The sequence below is a fragment of the Cheilinus undulatus genome, linkage group 15, assembly GCF_018320785.1.
Source record: "Cheilinus undulatus linkage group 15, ASM1832078v1, whole genome shotgun sequence".
In the NCBI taxonomy this organism is placed as follows: Eukaryota; Metazoa; Chordata; class Actinopteri; order Labriformes; family Labridae; genus Cheilinus; species Cheilinus undulatus.
In genome coordinates this window covers 43,768,485-43,791,691 of record NC_054879.1, presented here as the reverse complement: position 1 = coordinate 43,791,691, position 23,207 = coordinate 43,768,485, and the positions used below count along the sequence as shown (strand labels likewise).

Sequence of the window (23,207 nt, the reverse complement as noted above, 5' to 3'; positions counted from 1 at the left end):
CTACCCCCCTGTGGTGAATCTAAGGAGGTTCAAGTTGCTCCAAACTAGTCAACTTTATGTTCACAATACGTCTTTAAAACTTTTCATGTCCTTGTATAAGTCATATGTTGTTTTGAAATAAAAAGGAAACGTTCTGATGGTGGTTTTACATTATTATCCCTAACTTTTGATGCCAGATGGACTGTGTTTTTCAGTGACAGTATAATGGGAAGCCCATTTAGTTGCTACATTTACTGAGAATGAGAATATTAATGAGGCTGAAAAGATGCAGGGTATTACGTGGGCCACTGTCTCTTTCAGTGTGTCTAATGGCTAATATGTAACAACTGTAAAAAGCAATGGTCTGTAAAACATCTAATGGATACCCAGCTAGCGTGCAAACAGTTTTGGTAACATCTCTTAAAATGCTGAGCTCTCATGACTTGGGAACACATTATTTTACTCTTGGGGGGGTTCAACCTGAAGAGCTTGCAGATGTTGCCATGGTGTCGTTGAATGATTTACAATGCCAGGCTTGGATATAAAGCTATCTTAGGTGTAGAGGTGGTTCATGGTGCTCTGACTGAGGCTGAAGAGGTTGCTGTGGCTCTTCGGAAACCTCAGATGGACTTTGTATACAGCAGTGGGGTGCTGGTAATACAGCACCTCCAGAACAACTACAGGGAATGCCACGAATTTTTGAACTTGATGTCTACTGTTGGAGACCCTCGAAATATTTTCTCCATCTATTTCCCCCTTTGGTTTCATCTTAGTTACAATGTGGGAATCAAGATGATATGGGTGGCTGTTATCGGAGATTGGTGCAATCTTATTTTGAAATGGTAAGTATAATCTAAATGTAATCTTTAATTTTTTGAGCATTTTGTGTCTTCACAGACTCTAATCTGGTTCTTGTTCTCCAGGATTCTGTTTGGACAGCGACCTTACTGGTGGGTGCATGAAACTCACTTCTACCACAACAATTCATTCCCACATTTGGAGCAGTTTCATATCACATGTGAAACAGGGCCAGGTAAGCAGCATGCATACCAAACATTCAAGATTATAGCATCTATTTCAGCTCTATCTTACAACACCAAACATGATCTTTGATGTCTCTGAATACAGGAAATCCATCTGGTCATGCCATGGGCTCATCGTGTGTTTGGTATGTGATGATCACATCTGCTCTGAGCTTTACCAGGCCGTCTTCTGCTGTCACTTCAGTGCAGAGTTTTCAAAGGTAAGTGTTTATTTTGTCCTTAGAATGCATCACACGAGTTGTTTTCCATTTCTGGCCAGGTCTAAATATTTCCAAACTTGCAGGTTTCGTCTTCTGAAGTCTTGTCTGTGGATGATTTTTTGGCTCATTCAGATAAGTGTTTGTATCTCAAGGGTTTTTATTGCCACTCATTTCCCACACCAGGTTATCTTTGGCCTGTTAGCAGGTAAGTTTTATCTTGATAAAAAAAATTCTCATGCTTTATTTTACATCAGCGGCTTTGATTGTTAACCTTTTATTTCCTGGAATGTGTAGGTATGCTGGTTGCAGAAGTGTTCAATCACATCCCTTCGGTCTACAATGCAAGCCTGAAAGCGTACCTCCAGACCAACATTTTCCTTTTCTGCTTTGCTCTTGGCTTTCATTTGCTGCTCCAATCAATGGACATCAATCTCTTGTGGTCAGTCACTAAAGCCAAGAAGTGGTGCGCTAACCCAGACTGGATCCATCTCGACACTTCACCTTTTGCTGGTCTGGTGAGAAACTTGGGGGCCCTGTTCGGTCTGGGCTTGGCGGTGAACTCTCAGATGTTCAGTGAGAGCTGTAAGGGAAAGAACAGCTACAAAATCAGATTTAAACTTATGTGTGTGACAGCAACTCTGACATCTCTGCAGCTGTATGACTTAATTAAATTGCCCACTCACACTGAGCTTCTGTTTTACATTTTATCATTTTGTAAGAGTGCTTCAGTTCTTCTTGGGGTGGTTGCTGTTATTCCTTACTGTGTGCATCTGCTGATTGGAGATGAGGAGAGAAAGTTGTCTTAGAATGTAGAGGTGCCTCCAATGCTCTCATCAGAGGAGTTATATCCTTACTGCAGATCAGACGCACACTGATCATCCACCAGACTGTTATTTAGTGTTTGCACAGTTACATAAGCACTGAAACTGCAATACCATGTCCACACTGCCTGTTTATTGTCTTTCCTTTGTTTCTTTTGTTTAACATGCACAGTGTAAACTGCTGTGTGAATGTACTAAAGATATTATGTATTGATGATAAACCATATTTATAAATGTTGTAAATAAAACTGAAAACACTTTTTATCAACTTTGTATTCATAGTTTCATTTTCACTCACAGTGTTGTGTTACATTTCATATATTGCAATTTTAAGGTCAAGACAAGTGAGGCAGAACATTATTAAGTTAAATGAATTGTAAGTTATTCAAACATTTAAGTAGAACGCTTCACTAAGGAACATTTAGACTACAAGGGAAAGTTATTCATGCCCATTCATGCTAATTTAAATGTATGTCTGAATTTCTGTGTCATTCTAGAATAAAATAAGATCATTGACTGATACAAGTTAAAATTCAATCAATTTATGGTTAAAGGATTTCAAAATGACTTCAAAAACAAAAATTCACAAGGAATGAATGAACCATGCAATCCTCATAAAACTGTAAATAATCAGCAAATACTTCAGTTTAAATGCCAGAGAACTTATAATCCTTTATCGATTATTTGTGATAATTCATCAATAAAAAAAAGATTAATTAGATAAATTAAATTCTTAAATATCCAGGGATAGTCAAGAATATTTCCTGTTCCCTATACCAATTTCCTTAAAGTTTTTCAAAGTTTTCTGACAAAAGCAAGTAAATGGTATAGGAAATTTACGTTTGAATTTTTGAAAAATCTATCCAGGTAAATACCTCCAAACGATTTTTTTTGTTGTTGTTAAGGAAAATATCCATATTATACCATCAAGTTTCCAACTATTTACTCAGATCTTCTAAATGTGTCAGGAAAACTCATAAATAATCTCACAAAAGTTTTTGTATATACACACGATTTAACAAAAATCCAGAAAAATCTTCCAGAGTTTCCCAAAATATTTATTTAAAGTCTCCAAAAATTCGAGGAAAATTCCTAAAAATTATCAGAGGATTTTGAAAAAGCAGGACAAATTTGGGGAAATTTTACCCCTAATTCCTGACAAAAACAACAACAACAACAACAACAACAACAACAAACAAACAAAAAACAAAAAGTCCCCTTGTTATTTCCTAGAAACTGCCAAAGTTTCTTGAAATTTCCCGTGGGAGTCCTTCCAACATACAATTTGGGGTAAAATTCATGAAAATTTTTCTCTATTTCTAACAGAATATTTTGAAAGTTCTAGATGAAAAATGATTGAAAATTTCTGGTAGTTTCTGAAGACAATTTCTGAAAACAAAAATCATGGATATTTCAGGATTTTTTTCATTAAATATTTTCTATTATTATTAGTAGTAGTAGTAGTAGGAGGAGGAGTAGGAGTAGTAGGAGTAGTACAGTGCTTAACAAATTTATTAGACCACCCCAACCAAAGTAAGGTTTCTGCCACAGCTGCCCTAAATTAACAGCACTGGTAATTACCAAAATCATTTTTGATTTTTCTGCAATGGTTAATACAACAATATGTAGAAGCTCTTTAACCCAAATGATATTTTTAATGCTAAAATATCATTATTGTTATCCATGAATTTTCAAATTTACAAAAAACTGAAAAAATAGTAAAGCACATTAATATTTCTTGATTAATATGTCAAATTGTAATCATTTACTGTCATTCCTGAAGAGAAAATGAGTTTTAGTGGTTGAATGTTATGCTTGATTCATTTCTGACTTCTCAGAGAAGCCCAGTGAGCCGGCTCAAATTTGGGTGAATTCAGTTTGAAATCCCTCATTCCTGTTCAAAATGGTAAAAAGTGGAGAGCTGACTGAAAATGAAAGAGTCCGCATTAAAGCACTTCATGATGCTGGATGGTCTTTGAGACAAATATGACAGGTGGTCTAATAAATCTGTTAAGCACTGTAGTAGTAGTGCTAGTGGTATAATAGTAATTATTATTATTATCATTTTTAAAAAATATTTCCCAGGAGATTTCAGGATGACAATGATTCGTCCATAGGGTATGAGAGGTCACTGAGTTGATGAGTATGTAAAGGACTGTAAAATACTTGCTAAGGACTTTTCAATCACCAGATCCCAACCCAGCTGAAGTTGAGTTAACCCTGGGCTAATTTGGTCTCACATTTGTGGAGCAGGGCTCCAGAGACTTGTTAGGGCACTGCTGGGCTAATGGAAGCACACACACTCATTTAAAACTTGATGTTTTTATTTTCTTTCTTCCATTGTCAGACTCTCGACTTTTCTTTTTCAGCCCACTTTTCCTGTGATTTACTCAACAGCTTCTCTCCTGCTCACCTCTGAGTGAACCATAGTCCTACACAGACACGCTGCCAGGATTACATTTCTGGCTGGGCCTTTTAATATCAGTAGTTCAACTTTTTCACCTTCTTATAACAATCTTGACTTTAAAACTGCTGGAGATTTTTCCCTGACAGCCTTTTGTACACCTGTGGACTCATAAGCCATATCTAACTTTATTGTTTTTTATTCTGAGAGTCGGTAAGACTCTAAGGAAAAAAGGAGTAAGTCTATTAAAATAGATCTGACTATTTCTACAGAAGCAGCATGAGTCAATGTGGATGAGATGGATGAAGGAAAGGTTTTAAATCCTGGATAAGTGGTCTGATTTTGACCCATTTGAAAGTTGAGTCTGTGTCCTTCTCATGTAGGCCTTCAGTCCCATTAACAGAACCCTCAGCCCCGCATGGATCCATCTGCTGCTCTGCAAACATGACATGCATACAAGGGCCTCTATGCTGGCTGTACCAGTATGGGCAGCATAAAATGGCCTGATATGATTTAACACACCCATCAGTACAGATATGATATCTTTATATAAAAAAAGGAAACAGTATTTTTTCTTATTAAAAGCATTCAAACATTAAACATGAATGAATAGAAGTGTTGGCAAAGGAAAGTCTTTTTCTCCCTGTTATTCAGGGTGGGCCTGCGGCACAAGTGGGTAGGCCATGGCCCATATGTGTGTATGTATTGTGCTCTTTTTGAGTTACATAACTTGCAAACTCCAATATTAACCAGCAAAAACGTAATGAGGTAGAATAGAGTGTCTGATGTAACAAGATCAGGCAGATTAGTTAAACTCACAATCAATTTCCTCCTCCTGCCTGTGGTTGCCTAGCATTACTGGCACCTGAGGCCTGGCACTAAGTGATGTTAACGGTCCTAAGTGCTGAGGTTCCCACAAGCCGAGCTTGAAGAAACATCTGTGTAGGGAGCATTTTATTATGGCCAGATGCTGAGAGGAAAATCTGGGGAGACTCAAAAATAGTAAAATTGACTCTCTTTTAGCTTATTTATTACCATCCACTGCCAGAGTTGGAGTCAAACACAGATGAAATTCTGCTGGAGTAAAACAGCTGCTGTCACTCATGGACAGTTAGCCTTTGGCTATCCAGCTCTCCTCACTTGGTGTTGAACTTTCAGTCATTATTCTATACTACAGCATATAATCAGGTTGCCTGGCTCCTCTCCTCAACCTTCAAATCTAGTGAGTCTTTTTTTTGCCTTGTCTAACTCCATTTGGTCCTCCATCTCTCTGCCAGTGCTTCTGCCAGCCACCAGCCAGAACACTCACCATCATTTGCAATATTATTGTCAATAAACTCCTTTAACCTTATCTCATCTCGTGCTCTGCTCTTGGGTCCTTGCCATACGTTCATCACAAATGTTTCTTTAATATTAGAACATCAAGTCTTATACCTATAAAGGCAAAAACACAATCTGTTGTTCCTTCATTTAGGTGGAAAAGCAGCAGAATTATTTATTCGGAATAAAGTGTAGCTTTAAAGACAGAGTAAGAGCTCTACATAACGTGAAATTCTATGAATATGAAAAAACTATAAGGAATTAAATGCAGCTCTGAAAGGATTAAGTACAAAACTGAATTGAGAAAAAATATCTGTAATAAATAAACTATTTTCATTTTCTTCTTTAATTGCTGTAGGGTTGTTTATTTAGTTAATCATGAGCACAAAATCATCATTTAGAGTTAAATAAAAACACATTTTAGAATAGAAATAACTGCAAATATTACTCTGCAAGCAGAGAGAATTTTTATTAATTTTATTCCGTTTGAGTAAAATTTACTTTAAATTTACTGTGTATTATAATAGCACCAAACATTGGTTGAATATTTAGAGAGAAAAACTACAAGAGTGTCGAACTTTGAATTTAAATAAAAGAAAATTGAAATGAACCAATTTTTATTCCACAATTTAAAATGCATGTATGCATTCTTGCCAGTTCCTTTAAAAACTTTACTAAAAATGTTATAAAAAACATATTACATTCACTCAAAAATGAAGATGATTTTTTTGTAGTTGGAGAAACCCCTCTGGGTTTATTTTTATGTATAAGAGCACATTAACTTAAATAAGTAAAGAGAATTAAAAAAAAACAAATTTAATACACTAAAAAATACAATAAAGCAGTAAAATGATGGCAATATGCATTATTTTTACCATAAAAATTCATAATTTTTAAAAATACAAAATAAATATTTTTCTTTACATTGTGAAAAATGTGAATCATAATCACTAAAAATGATTGTGTATAAAAAAACACAATCTCTGCCAAAATCTTCTGGTTTATATACAGTCTCTAATGTCAAACTTTTCAGCCTGATTTTTAAAAAAAAGTAAAATTAAATATACAAAAAGTTCAACATTTTCATGAAATGCTTAAAAATATTTTGAAATTTTAAAAAATCCTAATAAACATCACCAGAAAAATTCCCAGATATTTCTGATGTAGAAACTGTAAATTTCTGTCATTTTCTGGGGAAATAACCCAAATTTCTCAATGGAAATGTTAAACAACTTTAGTGAAAAAATTCTCAAAAGTATGGAAAAATTCACAGAAGTGTCTGGAAACATTACCCATGATAAAGATTCTCCTAACATTTTGGGGAAAATTATGCAGATTTCCTAAATATTTCCAAAAATCCCAATTAAAATATTGACAAATTACTGAAGGTTTCCCGAGTTTTTGTATTCCTGACAAGAATTTACAAGAAATTCTGGGAAAATTCCCTACAAATTGCACATAAGAAATAAATTCTAATAATCCAATTTATAACTCAGAAGTAAATAATTTCCCTTAAAATCTTTTGTGTAGGGCCTAGCTGACAGGAGCGCCTGTGGTGACCAGTTTGTAATAAGCCCCCCTCATAGCCATCAGTGTGTCATGTGTGCCTTGTTCAATCACAACTCCCTGTGACATTACAGCGATGATGTCAGCGGTCTGTATCGTAGACAGGCGGTGAGCAATGACGATGCAGGTTCGACCTTTTCTCGCCTCATCCAGTGCAGCCTGGACAGTCTGCAGGAAAACAGAGCTATGTCACAAATCATTTAAGCACATGGAGTTGATATCATAAAAGATGCCTATAATAACAAATATACACTGATGCCCATGCTGTTTTATGGTTTAAGACATGGATTACCTTTTCACTCTCTGTGTCCAGGGCAGAGGTAGCTTCATCAAGCAGCAGGATTTTGGGATTTCTGACAATGGCCCGAGCAATGGCAATGCGTTGTTTTTGTCCTCTGGACAGCTGGGAGCCCTGGGCGCCAACTTGAGTCTCATATTTCTTTCAAAGTTATTGACAGAAAGCGGAGAAAGATGAAAATAGTACACAAGCTAATGCGACTTAGTTTGCATTGTACGAATGATGAGAAGACTCAACAGAGGTTAAGACTTGACCTGGAAGAATTGTGTGGTCATGTCTGGTAAGAAAACTACAAAAACCACTCACATCTGGTAGTGCCATCACAAAGTCATGGAGGAAGGCTTTCTTAGCGGCCTCCACTACCTCCTCCATGCTGACGGTACGAGTATTATCCCCATACTGTATGTTCTCTGCTATGCTGCAGTCAAACAACACTGGCTCCTGGGACACAATGCCAATCTGAGATCTAAGGAAGGGCACATTCACTGTACGAGACGGGTGACCATCAATCAACTGAAATGGAGGATAACACAGTTAAGAGATGCTTTGGAACGGATGAGCCCATTCAGGGATCAATAACATCAAAGTCCAAATTAGTCTACGTACCACTCTTCCTTCATCGGGATCATAAAATCTTTCCAACAGTTGGACACTGGTGCTTTTCCCACAACCGCTGCTCCCAACAAACGCCAAAGTCTGCCCCGGCTTCACAGACACAACCAGGCCCTTCAGTACCTGGATATCTGGCCGAGTCGGATAGGTGAACTTGCAATTAAGGAACTGTACATCGCCTCTGAATGAATTCTAAAGATGAAGAACAGGGCGACAAAAGGTTCAACCATAACAAAGTTACCTCCTTTAAAGAACCTGTAAAGTGAAATCCAAAATTTGAGTCTTAACACACTACATATGTTGGGATTCGGTTTCTGTAAACATGTGAAAACACAGAGATCTACATGTGGCTGAACTCTGGATTTAGACCATTAGAAAGTTTTTCCCCTCTTTCCTGACTGGGTTTCATGTGGGCGGGGCAAATATGTGCAGAACACTACAATCTAAAATCACAGAGCAGTTCATCTCAGTACAGTCTGATGTTAGCTGATGTCTCTGCACTTATTGAAAGTTAACAGTCAGTTAAATACTCTAAATTTGCCAAATCTATCAGCCACAGTGGTCTATGGATCATTTATAGCAGTGTTACTCAACCCTGCTCAACCAAAGAGCCAAACTGTTGAAAAATAACTTTGTAAGAGCCATAATCTAAGTGGGGAAAAGTGGCAAAAATGGGTTAAAGTGGCACTAAGAACTTGTTAAAGGTGGCAAAAATAGTCAAAAACTGGGAGAGATGTGGCAAGAATACAAAATGACAAAATCTGGGAGGAAAGTGGCAAAAACTGAGAGAAAGGTGTCAAAAATGGGTAAAAAGTGACAAAAAAAAAATAAAGGGTGGCAAAAATGGCCAAAAAGGGCAAAAAATATTAAAATGTTGTAAAAAATGAGTGAAAACTGACTAAAATAGGCAAAAAGCAGCAAAAAGGTGGGAATCAATTGGCAAAAAGCAGTATAGGGTGGCAAAAAAGGTGGCATTTCGTAGCAAAAGGCATCTTAAATGGGCAAAAAATGACAAGAAAGGGGAATAATAGCAATAAGCAGGTTAAAAGAGGTAAAACCTGGTGAAAAAAAGGCCAAAATGGAATAAAACTTGCTAAAAGAAATGGCAAAAAGAAGTGGCAAAAGTGGGCTTAAAGCAGTAACAATTCATTAAAGATGGCACAAAAGTGAAAAAAGGTAAAAAAAAAAAAAAAAAAAAAAAAGCAAATTAATGTGACTTGCAATGGGTAATTTCTGAGGTCAAAGTGTCACTTTTTTAAGGTTTTCTGGAGGAATAATAATTTAGACATTAAAGAGCCACAAATCATCACAAAAGAGCCACACTTTGAGCATCACTGATTTAAAGCATCATAACAGAGATTTGAGCAAAAGAACAGACTTTGTCTCTTCTCTGGCACAGAGCCAGTCAGCTGTACTGTGACCACAAGGTCAATGTAAGGTCAAAGGGTGAGCTAATAGTTTGAGTGCGTTCCCCCATTCAGGTTGTGGCATTTTTTAAATCTGAGGGGGCTGTATTTCTCCTGAGTGGGCGTGGCTTCAGTTCATTCAACAGACACACCCACACCTGGAGCAGATTTCACTGCCTCATTTTTCATGATTTTGAAGCCTAATTTTTATAAATTTAAAGATGTTTTATTTGACTGAAATTTAACCTGGGGGTTCATAACACAGTGACCTATCATACAACAAACCTACATACAGATTTATTTTCACTCTACAGGGTCTTTAATGTATCATTTGGCATGCCAAAAGAAATCACTCACCCATTTCACTCCTTCTGTCTGGCTTGTGCTGATTTTAGGAACTCTGTCTATGAGTTTAAAAAATTGAGTGGCAGCAGTTTTGGCTTTGGCGTAATCTGGAGTGAAGGAGGAGGCCCTTCCCAGTGCTGTCCCACTGATCACAACAGCTGAGATCACTCTGTAGAAGCATCATATGAGCACTGGGTTAACGTAAGACCAAGCATAAGAAATGCAGATTTTAATACAATAAATAATTTGACCAACCTGAAAACAATCATATATTGTAACCCTTCAGAGCTAACCAGATAGCCTCCAAATCTGAACGAAGCAGCATATGCCATAAAGATGACACACTGGGCAAAACCGAAACAGAGCCCGTAGATGTTGGCTTTCTTCTTGGCAGATTTATATGGAAGCTCGAGCTTCTGCTCGTACGATTCCACGAAGGAGCTCTCTTTGGCCAAGCCTGCAATCGTCCTGATGTTCGCAAGAGCCTCACTGGATACCTGTGGGAGCAATATTTTTTTTTTTTTTTTTTTTTTTTTTTTTGTGCAAAAATATCACAGTACAAGCAGATTTCTTCAAAGTGATGTCAATTAAATATAATATGTAATGTAAAATAAGCGGCTGCTTAAATATTCACCCCCTTCAAGTCAGTATTTATTAGCTGCACATCTGGCTGCAATCACAGCACTGAGTCTGTGTGGAAAGGTCCGTCTTGTACATCTGGACACTGCAATTTTATTCCATTCCTTTTTTTTGCAAAACTGCTCAAGCTCTGCTCAGGTTGCATGGGATTTATTTATTTATTTATTAGTGATGTCAAACGTTTAAAATTTTCAGTCAGATTAATCACAGGGTTTCTGTGGATTTATTTCAATTAATCATGATTAAATATTATTCATTTTTAATCTATATTAATCGCGTTTCATTTTGTATAAGCAAACAGACTCAGGAAAGAAGAGAATATATATGCCAGGGCTATTCAATTACAAAGGGTTAGGGTTATTTTTGACATAAAAGTAGAAACATAGCAGTAACATAAAAGAATGGGCCATAACAGCATTAGTGTTATGTCTGATGAAAATCAGCACCTCGCTAATATGGCTATCTGGTTAAGAGTAACACGTCTGTGTGGCTCACCCGACCAGCTTCTTCCATTGACTTTTTATCTTCATTTGCAAATCCTGTCAGCATTTTGGCTTGGAACACTCCCGAGAGCCCGATGAGGGGCAGGAAGCATAAAATCACCAAAGTTAGCTTCCAGCTGAAGTAGAAAGCAATGATGAAAGACGCTCCAATGTTGGTCAGTGAGTTGACGATCATGCCAATCTGAGAACCAGTTGCCTGAAGAATCATACCAGGACAATTCTAAGTTGGCTATTTGTGGTATTAATATTGTAAATAATGGATACAGGCATATAAATCTGCTACTCACCCCCTGCACCATGGATGCATCAGTGGCCAGTCTGGTGGTCAGCGCTCCCGGGCTGTTGATGGGGTCGTCAAACCAGCCAACCTCCTGTTTTAACATGGCCTGGAAGCCCACTTTCCTTAGACGACGGGTCAGCAGCTCTCCGGATTTTGCAAAAGCATATCCCTGGAATCCCAAATGTATGTCATTACTAAATCATTCTGTTCTGATGTGGTGATGTATGCTGTAAATGTGTACATTTGGATGCAAACCTGTAAAAACTGTGAAAAGACGCTCGCCACAGCCACAATGCAAAACAGAACACATATCCCGTTGATCTGCGCCCTCTGCTCATCCAAGTCACGAATTGCAAACGTCTGCAAATATCAAAATCGTGAAAATGACTTGGGATTCATAACTTCAATCCAACACACAAGTAGGGTTAAGAAATCACAGCATTTACCCCGAGAATTTGACTGAACAGGACAGCATAGATAGGGTTAACAGAGCCATTCACAGCTGCTCCCAGTGAGCCCAGCAGCATGTAGGGCCATTCAGGCTGGTTGTATTTGAGGATACGAGCAACTGGGGCTGACTCCTCCTGTTCCTCTTCTGCACCTTCCTCATATGTCTGTGATCCTGGTGTCATCATCATGTCTGGGAGGATCTTGAGGCTGCCTGATGATAAAGTGCTCTGAGATCTCAGTCGAGTAATGCTCCTATGGGAGGAATATTGGAAGCATAAGAGTATATATATGTATATTTTAAAAACTGCATTTATCTTTTTGATCAGATCTTTTTTAGCCTGATTACCTCTTGCTGGCTCTGAGGCTTCCACTCCTTGCTTTGACGCTGAAGTCTTCAAGAGCTTCACTGATTTCATCTTGAGGGGAAATAACAAAGCGGCACCGCTTTACTTCTTGCAAATACTGACTTTTAAATGACCAGTAATAATTATGTAATTCAAGCAAAAGGGCAGCATGATTCAGATGCACGGTGTAAAATATGAGGGTCAAAAGAAAAAAGCAGCAAGTAGCTTTAGCCACGTAAAAAGTCTGCAGATGTTTGGCACACTCAGTCACACCAAAATTTAAATTTTGGATACTAAAAGCAGTTTGGGTGGCAGTAGCTCAGCCTGTAAGAACATGAGAGTCACCAGTTCAAGTCCTGGTAGAGCAGCTGAACTAAAGGTCTTCGCACACAGTCAGTTTTTCTTCGTACGAAAATGCTGCACTTCTAAAAAGAAGTACAATCTCATGTTCTGTCAGTCATGTTTGTTCACTTTTTCCCCTCTATTTGTTTTTTGAACAAGTTTTAATTTCTGCATTTCTGACTATTTACAGCTCTTTGTCTCACCCTCCCTTGTACTGAAACCTCTCTTCAAACACCATGTTGGACAAAACTTGCACTCACAGCAAATCGTCAGTGTTGATGATTTAACTCCTATTGTGTTAGATTTAACACTTTTAGCAAGTTCGTATAATTCTCAAGGGTACAGAGTTAAATTAACTTTTTGAAAAGTGTTAATATTGTAAGTATCTTGTAGTGTTAATTTTTAACACACGTTAAAGTGTGCTTTTTATACAGTATCATGTCTTCTCCTTTCTCTTTGGGTGTAAAGTGGGATATCTATAATCTTAATTATTTACACAGTGCAAGGCACCTATTAAATTTAATAAAGATACGGTACGGTGCATTGAACAACTGGTAAAGTCAAAGTCAGCCGTCTTATTGCAGGAAAGGAACAAAGAGACAAATACAGATCTGGAACATGTCCTGAGTGGAAAGCAAGGGTTTTACAGTTCACTAAAACTAACTAAATAACTAATACTAAAATGTTCAAATTATTTTAGTACACTGAAACTAAATAAAAACTAGGATTTATAAAAAACAAAACTTCATTCTATGTTAACAAAACTAACTAAAATAAAATAAAATTAGAGACAAAATCTCCCTAGTTTCAGTCTTTCACAGCAGCACACTGACTGACATGGACACCCAAGCCTGGAGAGAATAAAGTGGCCTGATCTTATTGAAGATGAATTCACAGAATGGTAATTTAAGGTCTTGGGTTGTATACAAACATTAAAATAACATACATAAAATGAAAATTGAATAGCACTTTTGGGTATTGCCCCTAACAAATATCCCACATTGCTTAAAAAAAATCAAATAAAACTAAAAGTGTTTTTGCAAAATAAAAACTAAACTATCAAATCAGTCAAAAAAAAATCAAATATAATCTTAAAGTTGAAAGAAAAGGTATAAAGTAAATAAATTACATACGTATGAATAAATCTAAAATTATTATAACCTTGATCGAGAGTTTGCCCTCCACACCTACTTTATGTATGTTTCCCCCTACCACAAGCTGGAAGTGACCAACTCAGTGGATAACTTCACTCACGGTGCAGAAGTGTTTAACATGAAAAATGACAATAATTCCCCCGAAACAAAAGCAAAGGAATCCCAGCAGTGATCACTATATACCAGTCAACATCTAAACCCATCTTAACACATATGAATCCATCTAAAACTCAACACACTGCCCAATCGTGCATGAGTGGGCGGAGCTTAGAACAATGAACTCTCTACAGAGTTGGAATAACATTCATTGCATCAAATCTGTCAAACAACTCCAACATAGAGGTCCATTTAACTCTGAATGGAGTTATAAATCACACTTTGGGAATTAAAATCAACTCTGAAATGTTTAACACTGAGAATTCAACACTTTGTTTTCTTGCTGTGTACATAAAAAAGAAAACTGAAAAGAAGAGCTTCATCTCTCCACCTAGCACAGCACTGTAATGCAGAAACTTGTGCAAATAAACAAAAAGTATGAAGGATGTGTGTTAGGAGTGGACAGACCCTTGTCTTTTTTCCTTTTTCAAGGCAAGAAAGAGCCACAAAATCCCCCTCACCAGTGTTATGTTGATCGTGAGCAAGCTGGTTCAAAGAGTTAGATCTTTCATGTGAACTATGGGATTTGGATCCTGTGTTGGAGCTGTTTCTATGATGTTGTTATCTGATTGATTGGTGCTCCACACCCTTCAACCATGGGCATACAGTGCACTAAGGACTCATGTTTGCTAGTATGGCATGACTGTTTTATATCAGGGGAGGGGTTATATGGCCCAGCCAGTGAGCGGGTTAGATCTAAACCACGAGGCATTTTAGAGAGACAGAATATTTCAGCAAATAATTATATAAGAGTTTTGTTAATTTGGAAAGAAAGCACAATTGGAGTTAAATAACAGCTTAAATATATATATGGATCAAGACATTGCTAAATCTGACTGATTGAATGAAGCCAAGTGCCCCAAACTACTCAGGGTGCCAGTCCCTGAGCAGCCCTCCATAAAGCCACGTTTAAAGATTTGATTACTTTAATATGAATCTGTAAAGCATACCATTGTCTGTTTTAGACGTGTCTTGGTTCTGCAGGGTGACCAGGGTGAAGTAGACTCCTTGCCTTTCTAACAGCTCACTGTGCGTTCCCTTCTCCACAGCCTGTCCATGATCAAAACCGATGATCACATCTGCATTCCTGATAGTGGAAAGACGGTGAGCTATAGAGATAGTCGTCCTGCCCGTCCGCACCTGCACAAAAGGGAATATTAGAGGGTAATCAGCTGGCTTATTATCAGAGTGCATTCATTTATGTAACCTATAAGTAGCGGACCTTATCCAAGGCTTCCTGGACTACAGCCTCACTCTCATTGTCTAAAGCAGAAGTGGCCATATCCAGCAGCAGGATCTTTGGGTTGCGTATCAGAGCTCTAGCGATTGCAATCCTCTGCTTCTGTCCTCCACTCATCTGTCCTCCACCTTCTCCCACCAGGGTATCAAATTTCTTGTGGATAAGAAGCAGCATGTTCATTTTGCCTCTTCAGACTCAAATGTTTGACTGTTTTTGTTACTTTTTTATCACCTTTGAGTACACAAACATACCTGTGGTAGATCCATAATGAAATTGTAAGCATTAGCCTGTTTTGTCGCCTCAATGATGTCCTCAATGTTGACTCCAGGTCGACCAAACCGGATGTTTTCTGCAATCGTTGTGGCAAACAGCACCGGCTCCTGCTCGACTATACCAATGAGAGATCTGAGCCACTGGATGTTTAGAGTACGTATGTCATGGCCATCTAAAGTCACCTGTGAACATGAATTGTAGATTTTTATCAGTGCACTGAAAGTTTTAAACTTTTCAGTGATATGTCGTGTAGCTGTGTAGTGGCTCAGATTATTACCATGCCTTCCTTTGGGTCATAAAATCTCTGGATGAGTTGGACAGTGGTGCTCTTTCCAGATCCACTTGGTCCAACAAAAGCTGTGGTTTCTCCTGCCTTGATCTGCATGCTCAGGTTGTCTAAAATCTAACACAAATAGTTGTAAAGTTAAACTTTGGGAATGGAGAAACTGCTGACCAAATACTGTGTGTGTCATGATCCAGGTTTTGATTTATTATGTTTCTGAGTTTTCATATGGTTATCTTTGTGAATTCTTGTTTTCTAGTTTGATCTTGTTTTAGGTTTGGAGTTTATTAGGAGTTTTCTTTAGCCCTCGTGTTTCTTGTGTAGTATTTTCCTGTTTCTAGTATTTAGTTACTCCCTGTGTTTTATGTTTAGTTACTCCTTGTATTTTATGTCTAGTTATTCCCTGTGTTTCATGTTTGGTTAATTCCTATGTCTCATGTTTAGTTTTACTCCCTGTGTTTGAGTTCACTCCTTGGTTCTTTGTATCCTCCTGTGTTTTCAGTGTTTCTGTAGTTTTGCTTCTTGTGTTCAGTTTTCAGTCCTTGTGTGCTTCTTGTGTTAGGTCCCATGTTTCCTGTTTTATTTTGTAGTTGCCTTCCCTTGTGTGTTATTCCAGTTTTGCTTCCTGCCTGAGTTTCCCTCCACTTTGATTATCCTCCACCAGTTTCACCTGTGTCTGATTGTGCACACCTGTCTGCCATTGTTAATCACTCCCTGTGTATTTAAGCTCTGTGTCTCCCTGTGTCTGGGTCGGTTTATTCTGTCACGGGTTACGGGGAAAAAACTCAAAAGGGAGGACCCAAATGCAGATAAAACAGAAAGATTTAATTAAACAAACTAAAGTCCAGGAAAAAGCAACTGAGGATCATGAGGAAAAGCCATTAACAAAACTTACTTAAAACAAAGTCCAACAAAAGCAAAATCCACAGGGAGCACGAGGAGAAAACACTGAGATTAACACGAGGAGTAACAAGCACGAGGAAGACATTTGCAATAAACCGCCAGACACAGCCAGACTCCTCGTGTTAATCTCAGTGTTTTCTCCTCGTGCTCCCTGTGGATTTTGCTTTTGTTGGACTTTGTTTTAAGTAAGTTTTGTTAATGGCTTTTCCTCATGATCTCAGCAGGTGAACCTGGTGAAGGATAATCAAAGTGGAGGGAAACTCAGGCAGGAAGCAAAACTGGAATAACACACAAGGGAAGGCAACTACAAAATAAAACAGGAAACATGGGACCTAACACAAGAAGCACACAAGGACTGAAAACTGAACACAAGAAGCAAAACTACAGAAACACTGAAAACACAGGAGGATACAAAGAACCAAGGAGTGAACTCAAACACAGGGAGTAAAACTAAACATGAGACATAGGAATTAACCAAACATGAAACACAGGGAATAACTAGACATAAAATACAAGGAGTAACTAAACATAAAACACAGGGAGTAACTAAATACTAGAAACAGGAAAATACTACACAAGAAACACGAGGGCTAAAGAAAACTCCTAATAAACTCCAAACCTAAAACAAGATCAAACTAGAAAACAAGAATTCACAAAGATAACCATATGAAAACTCAGAAACATAATAAATCAAAACCTGGATCATGACAGTGTGATTGAGTTAATAATTACCTTGACTTCAGGCCGTGATGGGTAGAAGAAAGAGATGTTATGAAATTCAATGTCACCTTTTACCTTCTCTAATCTGTGGCCTTTATCTGAGAAACAATCGATTTCTGGCTCCTGTGAATATAAAAACACATAGCTTTATTTTTAATGTGATTAGTTCTCTTTTTAAATGTGCCGTTTTGAGTTGCATTCTGGTTTTACCCGGTCAATTGTGTCAAAGATGGTCTTTGCTGCAGCACGACCAGAAGCAAAGGCCTCCAGACAGGGTGAAGCTTGGCCCAGGTTCATCGCTGCCATGAGTACTCCAAAGAACACCTGTTGAGTATATTCAACTCATTAGTTTTTGAAGAAGAAAGAGTATTAGAAAATAAATGTCTTCAACAGAACATACCTGAATGAGAGTACCAGGAGAAAGCTCCTTGGTGTCAATGACCAGTTTAGATCCATACCAAAAGGCCAAAGCAAAACAAAGGAAAATGATGCACCACAGGTATCCTTGAAAGATGCCTATTATTGCACCCTTTTTCACGCCCCAGTTCTGAGCTTCTATGAGGTTTTTGTCATATCTGTGCAAAATAATTGCTCAAGGTTAAACAAACAGAGCTACTTCTTTCGATAATAGAAATGAAAAAAACTACCTTTCAGTTTCTTTTTCCTCCCCGCCAAATGCTGCTACAGTTCTGATGGACGATAAAACTTCATCAGCCACCGCTCCCGCTTTTGCGTACGCCTTCAGCTCTCGTCCTGTCAGCCTGGCGACGGCCTAAAGACACAACAGAGAAGATTATTTTTAAAAAAGACATTTACATTTTATGTCTGATAGCAGACAGGTACACCCCGCAGCAGAAAACTCATTCAGTTTGAAATATAGACACTTAAGGATGTGGTTAAAGTGGCAGTGTGCCTGCTGATTCTTTTTTTTTTCTCAGATGTACTCACAGCATAAAGGTAAAAAATAACCCCCCAAAAAACATCTATCAAATAAGTGGCTTTTTCAAAATAGTCTGGCAGCAGACTGTAGCTCTCAGGTGCTCCCTCTTACAGTCTGTTATTTTGAGATGCCATCTCTGTCAGAACGGTAGTGCCATAATTTGCTAGTAAAACATAGTTTTAAATTTTAGATTTAAAAAATGACTTTATTCATAAACATAGTCTGGCAGTTACAAATATATAACTATATTTTAAATTTTAGCTTTGTAAGAGCTAACATAGCTACGTTTGCTACATAGTCAACATAACTACGTAGGCCAATTTATCTAAGTTAGCTTTAGCAATGTAAGCTTTAGCAAACGTAGCTATGTAAGCAGCTTGTGTAGTTTACGTAGCTAGCATTAGGTCTGTAACTGAGTAACTTTATTTGTGTAAATATCCATGAGCTCCATGAGCATGAGCTTTAGCTACCCTAGCTACATACCTATGTAGCTTACTAAGCTAATGGAGCGACATAAGCCAAATTTGCTGCATTGCCAACATTACTATAGGCCAATGTACCTAAGTTAGCTTTAGCAATGTCAGCTTTAGCAAACGTAGCTATGTAAGCTTTGTAGGTAATGCATCTTGCATAGTTTATGTAACTAGCATTAGGTCAGTAGCTAAGTAGCTGCATTTGTGTAAATGTGCTTTAGCAAATGTATCATTGGCAAAAGTAGCCATATGAGCTACATCCATAACGTAGCTTACATAGCTAACATTAGATAGCTAAGTAGTTTCATTTGTGTAGATAACCATGAGCTCCCTGAGCTTTAGCTTTCGCTACATATCTATGTAGCTCACTCAGCTAACAGAACCACATAAGCTACGTTTGCTACATTAGAATGTTTTAGTGGAGGAAGAGCTTTTTCCTGAGTGCAGACTGTATTTAATGTTAAAATATAGGACATAAAATTAAAACCAGTATGAAAAACCTATTCTTAGATAAAATACAGAAAGCTGAAGTTTCTAAAGCCAACCTGACATTCCAATCGACCCGGGATAAGTGGGAGACAATAGATGGATGGATGGAGTAGTTAGTTATGCATTCAACAATGGTGATTTATTAGTTAGTTACACATTTGTTAACGGCTTAGTAGTTAGTTTTACATTTGATAATGGTTAACTAGTCATTAGTTATACATTTGTTACCTTCAAACTATTCAAAATGTGTGTACCTTACCTGTGTTTTTAAATAATGGCTGACTCATGGTTACCTAGTCGTTAGTTATTCATTTGTTGATGGTCAATTAGTGGTTAGATACTTATTTGTTACCTATTAACTTTTCAAATTTGTGTACTTTATCGATTTGGTTAGTGATGGTTAGCTAGTTAATTACTCATTCATTACCTACTAACTGTGCAAATTTTGTGTTCCTTATTGTAAAGTGATACTGAAATGTTCAGTATTTTTGCTGTTTGTATAATTTGCATTTTTGTTGTTCTTATCAGGAGGCGTACTTATCATTTCAGTCTGTTGTAACCACATAAAAGCTCTTCAGAAATGCTTCAAAAACATTAAAGAAGTTTCTAATCTTGCTAACAGGAAGCCGTCCTCTCACCATGGCCATCAGTCCAGCAGCTACACCAATCAGAGGGCTCACAGCTATGACCACCAGAGTCAGCTTCCACCCTCCGATGAACCCGACCATGAAGCCAAACACAAACGTGGAGATCCTCTCGATGAAGATAGACACCTGGTCAGCAATGGCGTTGTTGATCTTGTTGATGTCGCTGTGGAGGAACATAAAATCCTGACTTATTGATAACACTGATAACAGCTCGACGTGTGCTGACAAAGAAGCCTGACTCACTCTGATATCCTCGTGTTCAGTTCACCAACAGAGTTACAGTCGAACCAGCCGATCTCCATCCGCATCACTTTTCTGAAGTAAGTCTTTCTTATCCTCTGAACTTGCCTGGCAGCTGCTGACACCCAGAGGAAAATCTAAAATATGAAATCAGAGTTTGTTGATAATAATGTGTTTCCCCCAGAGGAGTTCGACAGGGTTGCCCCCATCACCGCTTTTATTCATCTTAGCCATTGAACCCTTTGCAATGGCAGTCAGAACACATCAAAACATATCAGGTATCAGACTGGGACAACTAGATCACCGTATAGCTTTACTTGCAGATGATATTATTTTGTTTCTCACAAACCTTTCAAACTCTATTCCAGCCTTATTAGAAGAAATTCAGAACTTTAGGCTGTTTTCTGGATACAAAGTTAATAACCCTAAGTCCTCTTTGTTGTTATTAAATGAAAAGGATAGATGTAATCCTCCGGCTTATACTTCTAATTTTAATTTAACAGATAAATTTACTTACTTGGGTGTGAATATAATTCCTGATATGGAAAAAATTGTCCAAATTAATTACGATCCTATTTTAGAGTCAATTGATAAATCAGTTGAAAGATGGTCTACTATGCCAATTTCTATGATTGGAAGAATTAATGTACTTAAAATGATGGTCCTTCCTAAACTACTGTACCTGTTCCAAAACTTACCTCTACCTTTGCCCACCTGTTACTTTACTAAACTAAAGAAAGTATGCTCCAACTTTATCTGGAATAACAGATGCCACAGGTTACATCTTACATTGCTATATTTACCGTATGAAAGAGGGGGGCTTAACCTCACAAATTTCCAGTGGTATTACTGGGCAGCACAGCTGCGTACCATAATGTATTACTTTTCCTCTGAGCCTACCCCAGCATGGGTACATATTGAATCCTCCTCACTTAGACCACAAATGTCACCAAATGCATATTTATACTATGCAAATATTAAAAAGCTGAAAGAACAATCATCCAATCCAATTGTGTTAAATATGATCAACGTTTGGTATATCATTAAGAAACTATGGGGGGACAGCTCCTCATTATCTCGCTTTAGTCCAAACTGGGGTAACGATAACTTTGAACCAGGCAAAAAGGACCAGGGTTTCCATCTCTGGTCAAATAAAGGTCTAAATAAAAGTGTAAATTTATTTCTGGGTGAGAATCTAATGTCATTTGAACAGCTACGTCTAAAATATGGCCTCTCAAACAGCCACTTCTTCAAATACTTACAGGTAAGAAGTTTTATTGCTGCTTCTTGTAATCAGTCACTGACTCTTCCTCCTCTAAATGAATTTGAACAACTTGTCTCTGAGAGCTGCCATAAAAAAGGCTGTATTTCAGCATTTTATGCTATGCTGGTTTCTAAGTCATCTGAATCCGGTATTGATCAGCTGGAGTCTTGGAAAATAGACATGCAGGAGGATATTTCTTTAAATGACTGGGGTGCAATTTGTATTGAGGCACAAAACCAAACTGCAAACACAAGACTGAGGCTGCTACAATACAACTGGTTAATGTGATCATAAATCACACCAGCAAAGTTACATAAATTTAATAACAATATCCCAGACAGTTGTTTTAAATGTGGACAATATAAAGGCACATTTTTCCACTGTGTATGGGAGTGCAAGGAGATTGCGGCTTTCTGGAGTGAAATTTCACAAATAATTGAAGAAATGATACAAATTACGCTGCCTCTTGACCCCAAGCTTTTTATTTTGGGGTTGTATCCAGCCACCCTAGTCATACCAAGAAATACAAAAATTCTTATAAATATGTGTTTGCTTCAAGGAAAACGTTTGATAGCGCTTTCATGGAAGAACACACAGAGACCACAGCTGAGTCAATGCTGAGAGAAATGAGTGACTGTTGTGCTATGGAGAAACTAACTTTTATTTTGAAAAGGAAAGATGAATGTTATGAAGAAATTTGGGGGCCTTTTTCCCGACTGTTGGGCAGTGTTAAAGTGTTGCAATTATTGTAAAAGGAAAAGGTTGGGAACAAGCAGGATTCGTCTTACTCTTAAGACAAAATACACACGATCATTGCCCTACCCAAAGATTGACTGTCTGTTGTTCTGTAACGCTCTATAAATTATTATAAAGTCTTCATGATCTTCTATGTCTTACGGCAAAGTTCATTGCTATCTTTAAAAGGGGCTTTGTCTTGTTGCTTTGTGTTTTGTTTTGGTTTTTTTTCCCCTTATTTGTTTATTTATTTTATTTTTTATTTTTCTCACTTTTTTAAATGTTATGTTTTGGATAATAATGGTCTTGTCCTGTATTTCTGTTGTTTATTGAAAATAAAGAAATATAAGTGAAAAAAAAAATGTGTTTCCCTGTCACCACACAGAATCACTTTCCAATAGCATGTAATTGCTTACCTGAAAATAACTAACAACCAGGACTCCTAATCCAATCCCAATATAGTAATATGCAAACATGGTCATCTGTGCTTCAATATCCACCCTGCAGGGAGCAGAAAATGAGTTCAGCACCAGCTCCCCATGGTGATGCAAACAGGTGATTGAAGTGAAGACTCACCCACAGAGCACGGTGCTGTTTTCAGGTGTTTCATATATGGACCCATTTATCCAGTAGATAGTGCTGTTCATGCACGTCTTGTTTGGGTCTTTCAGTTCTTGGACCTCCAGCTCATAAGCCACAAACGTGTTTGTCATCATGCCATAAACCAGCAGCATGAGAGGTGACGCTGCTCCGTGAACGAGAGCGCAGAAGCTCCCCACCACCATCATCACCACGTCTTTGCAAGTAGCAAAACGAAACTGCAAACACATTTATCGAGAGTTTTTTTTCAAGCAGTTTGAAAGAAGTGAACTCACATGCAGTTAATGTAACATTTTTAAATGTCTATTTCAGTCCGCAATACGTGTAATTAAAGAGGACGTATTATGCAAAAATCACTTTTTCAGACTTTTCTAACAAAAATATTTGCCGCTGGCCTCTCCACAATCCCCTCAAATACCAGAAAAATCCATTCCCTCCCTCCTGTCTTTCTCCAACTTTCGGAAAATGAGTGCTGAAACAAGCTGTTCTCAGATTTCCCCTCATGATGTCATGTGGGGAGTTAGCCCCGCCCCCAGGT

General features: G+C 37.8%; 2 protein-coding genes across 2 annotated transcripts; one reads left to right on the top strand and one right to left on the bottom strand.

Moving 5' to 3' along the window:
* The first annotated feature begins 603 nt into the window (after positions 1-603).
* On the top strand, positions 604-2,028 carry LOC121523110 (glucose-6-phosphatase 2-like). Its single transcript, XM_041807883.1, has 5 exons — positions 604-821; positions 903-1,012; positions 1,108-1,186; positions 1,282-1,427; positions 1,517-2,028. Exons 1-5 carry the CDS (start codon positions 604-606, stop codon positions 2,026-2,028), a joined length of 1,065 nt encoding a protein of 354 aa, XP_041663817.1.
* A 4,893-nt stretch (positions 2,029-6,921) lies between these two features.
* On the bottom strand, positions 6,922-22,854 carry abcb11a (ATP-binding cassette, sub-family B (MDR/TAP), member 11a). Its single transcript, XM_041806927.1, has 23 exons — positions 22,688-22,854; positions 22,486-22,570; positions 20,074-20,207; positions 19,822-19,993; positions 17,929-18,053; positions 17,682-17,856; positions 17,492-17,605; positions 17,294-17,404; positions 15,653-15,778; positions 15,354-15,557; positions 15,085-15,255; positions 14,813-15,002; positions 12,213-12,282; positions 11,863-12,118; positions 11,672-11,776; positions 11,424-11,585; positions 11,129-11,332; positions 10,250-10,491; positions 10,007-10,163; positions 8,238-8,435; positions 7,938-8,144; positions 7,626-7,772; positions 6,922-7,501 (listed from the first exon to the last, which is right to left on the bottom strand). Exons 1-23 carry the CDS (start codon positions 22,852-22,854, stop codon positions 7,301-7,303), a joined length of 3,723 nt encoding a protein of 1,240 aa, XP_041662861.1. The 3' UTR covers positions 6,922-7,300.
* Positions 22,855-23,207: the final 353 nt, after the last annotated feature.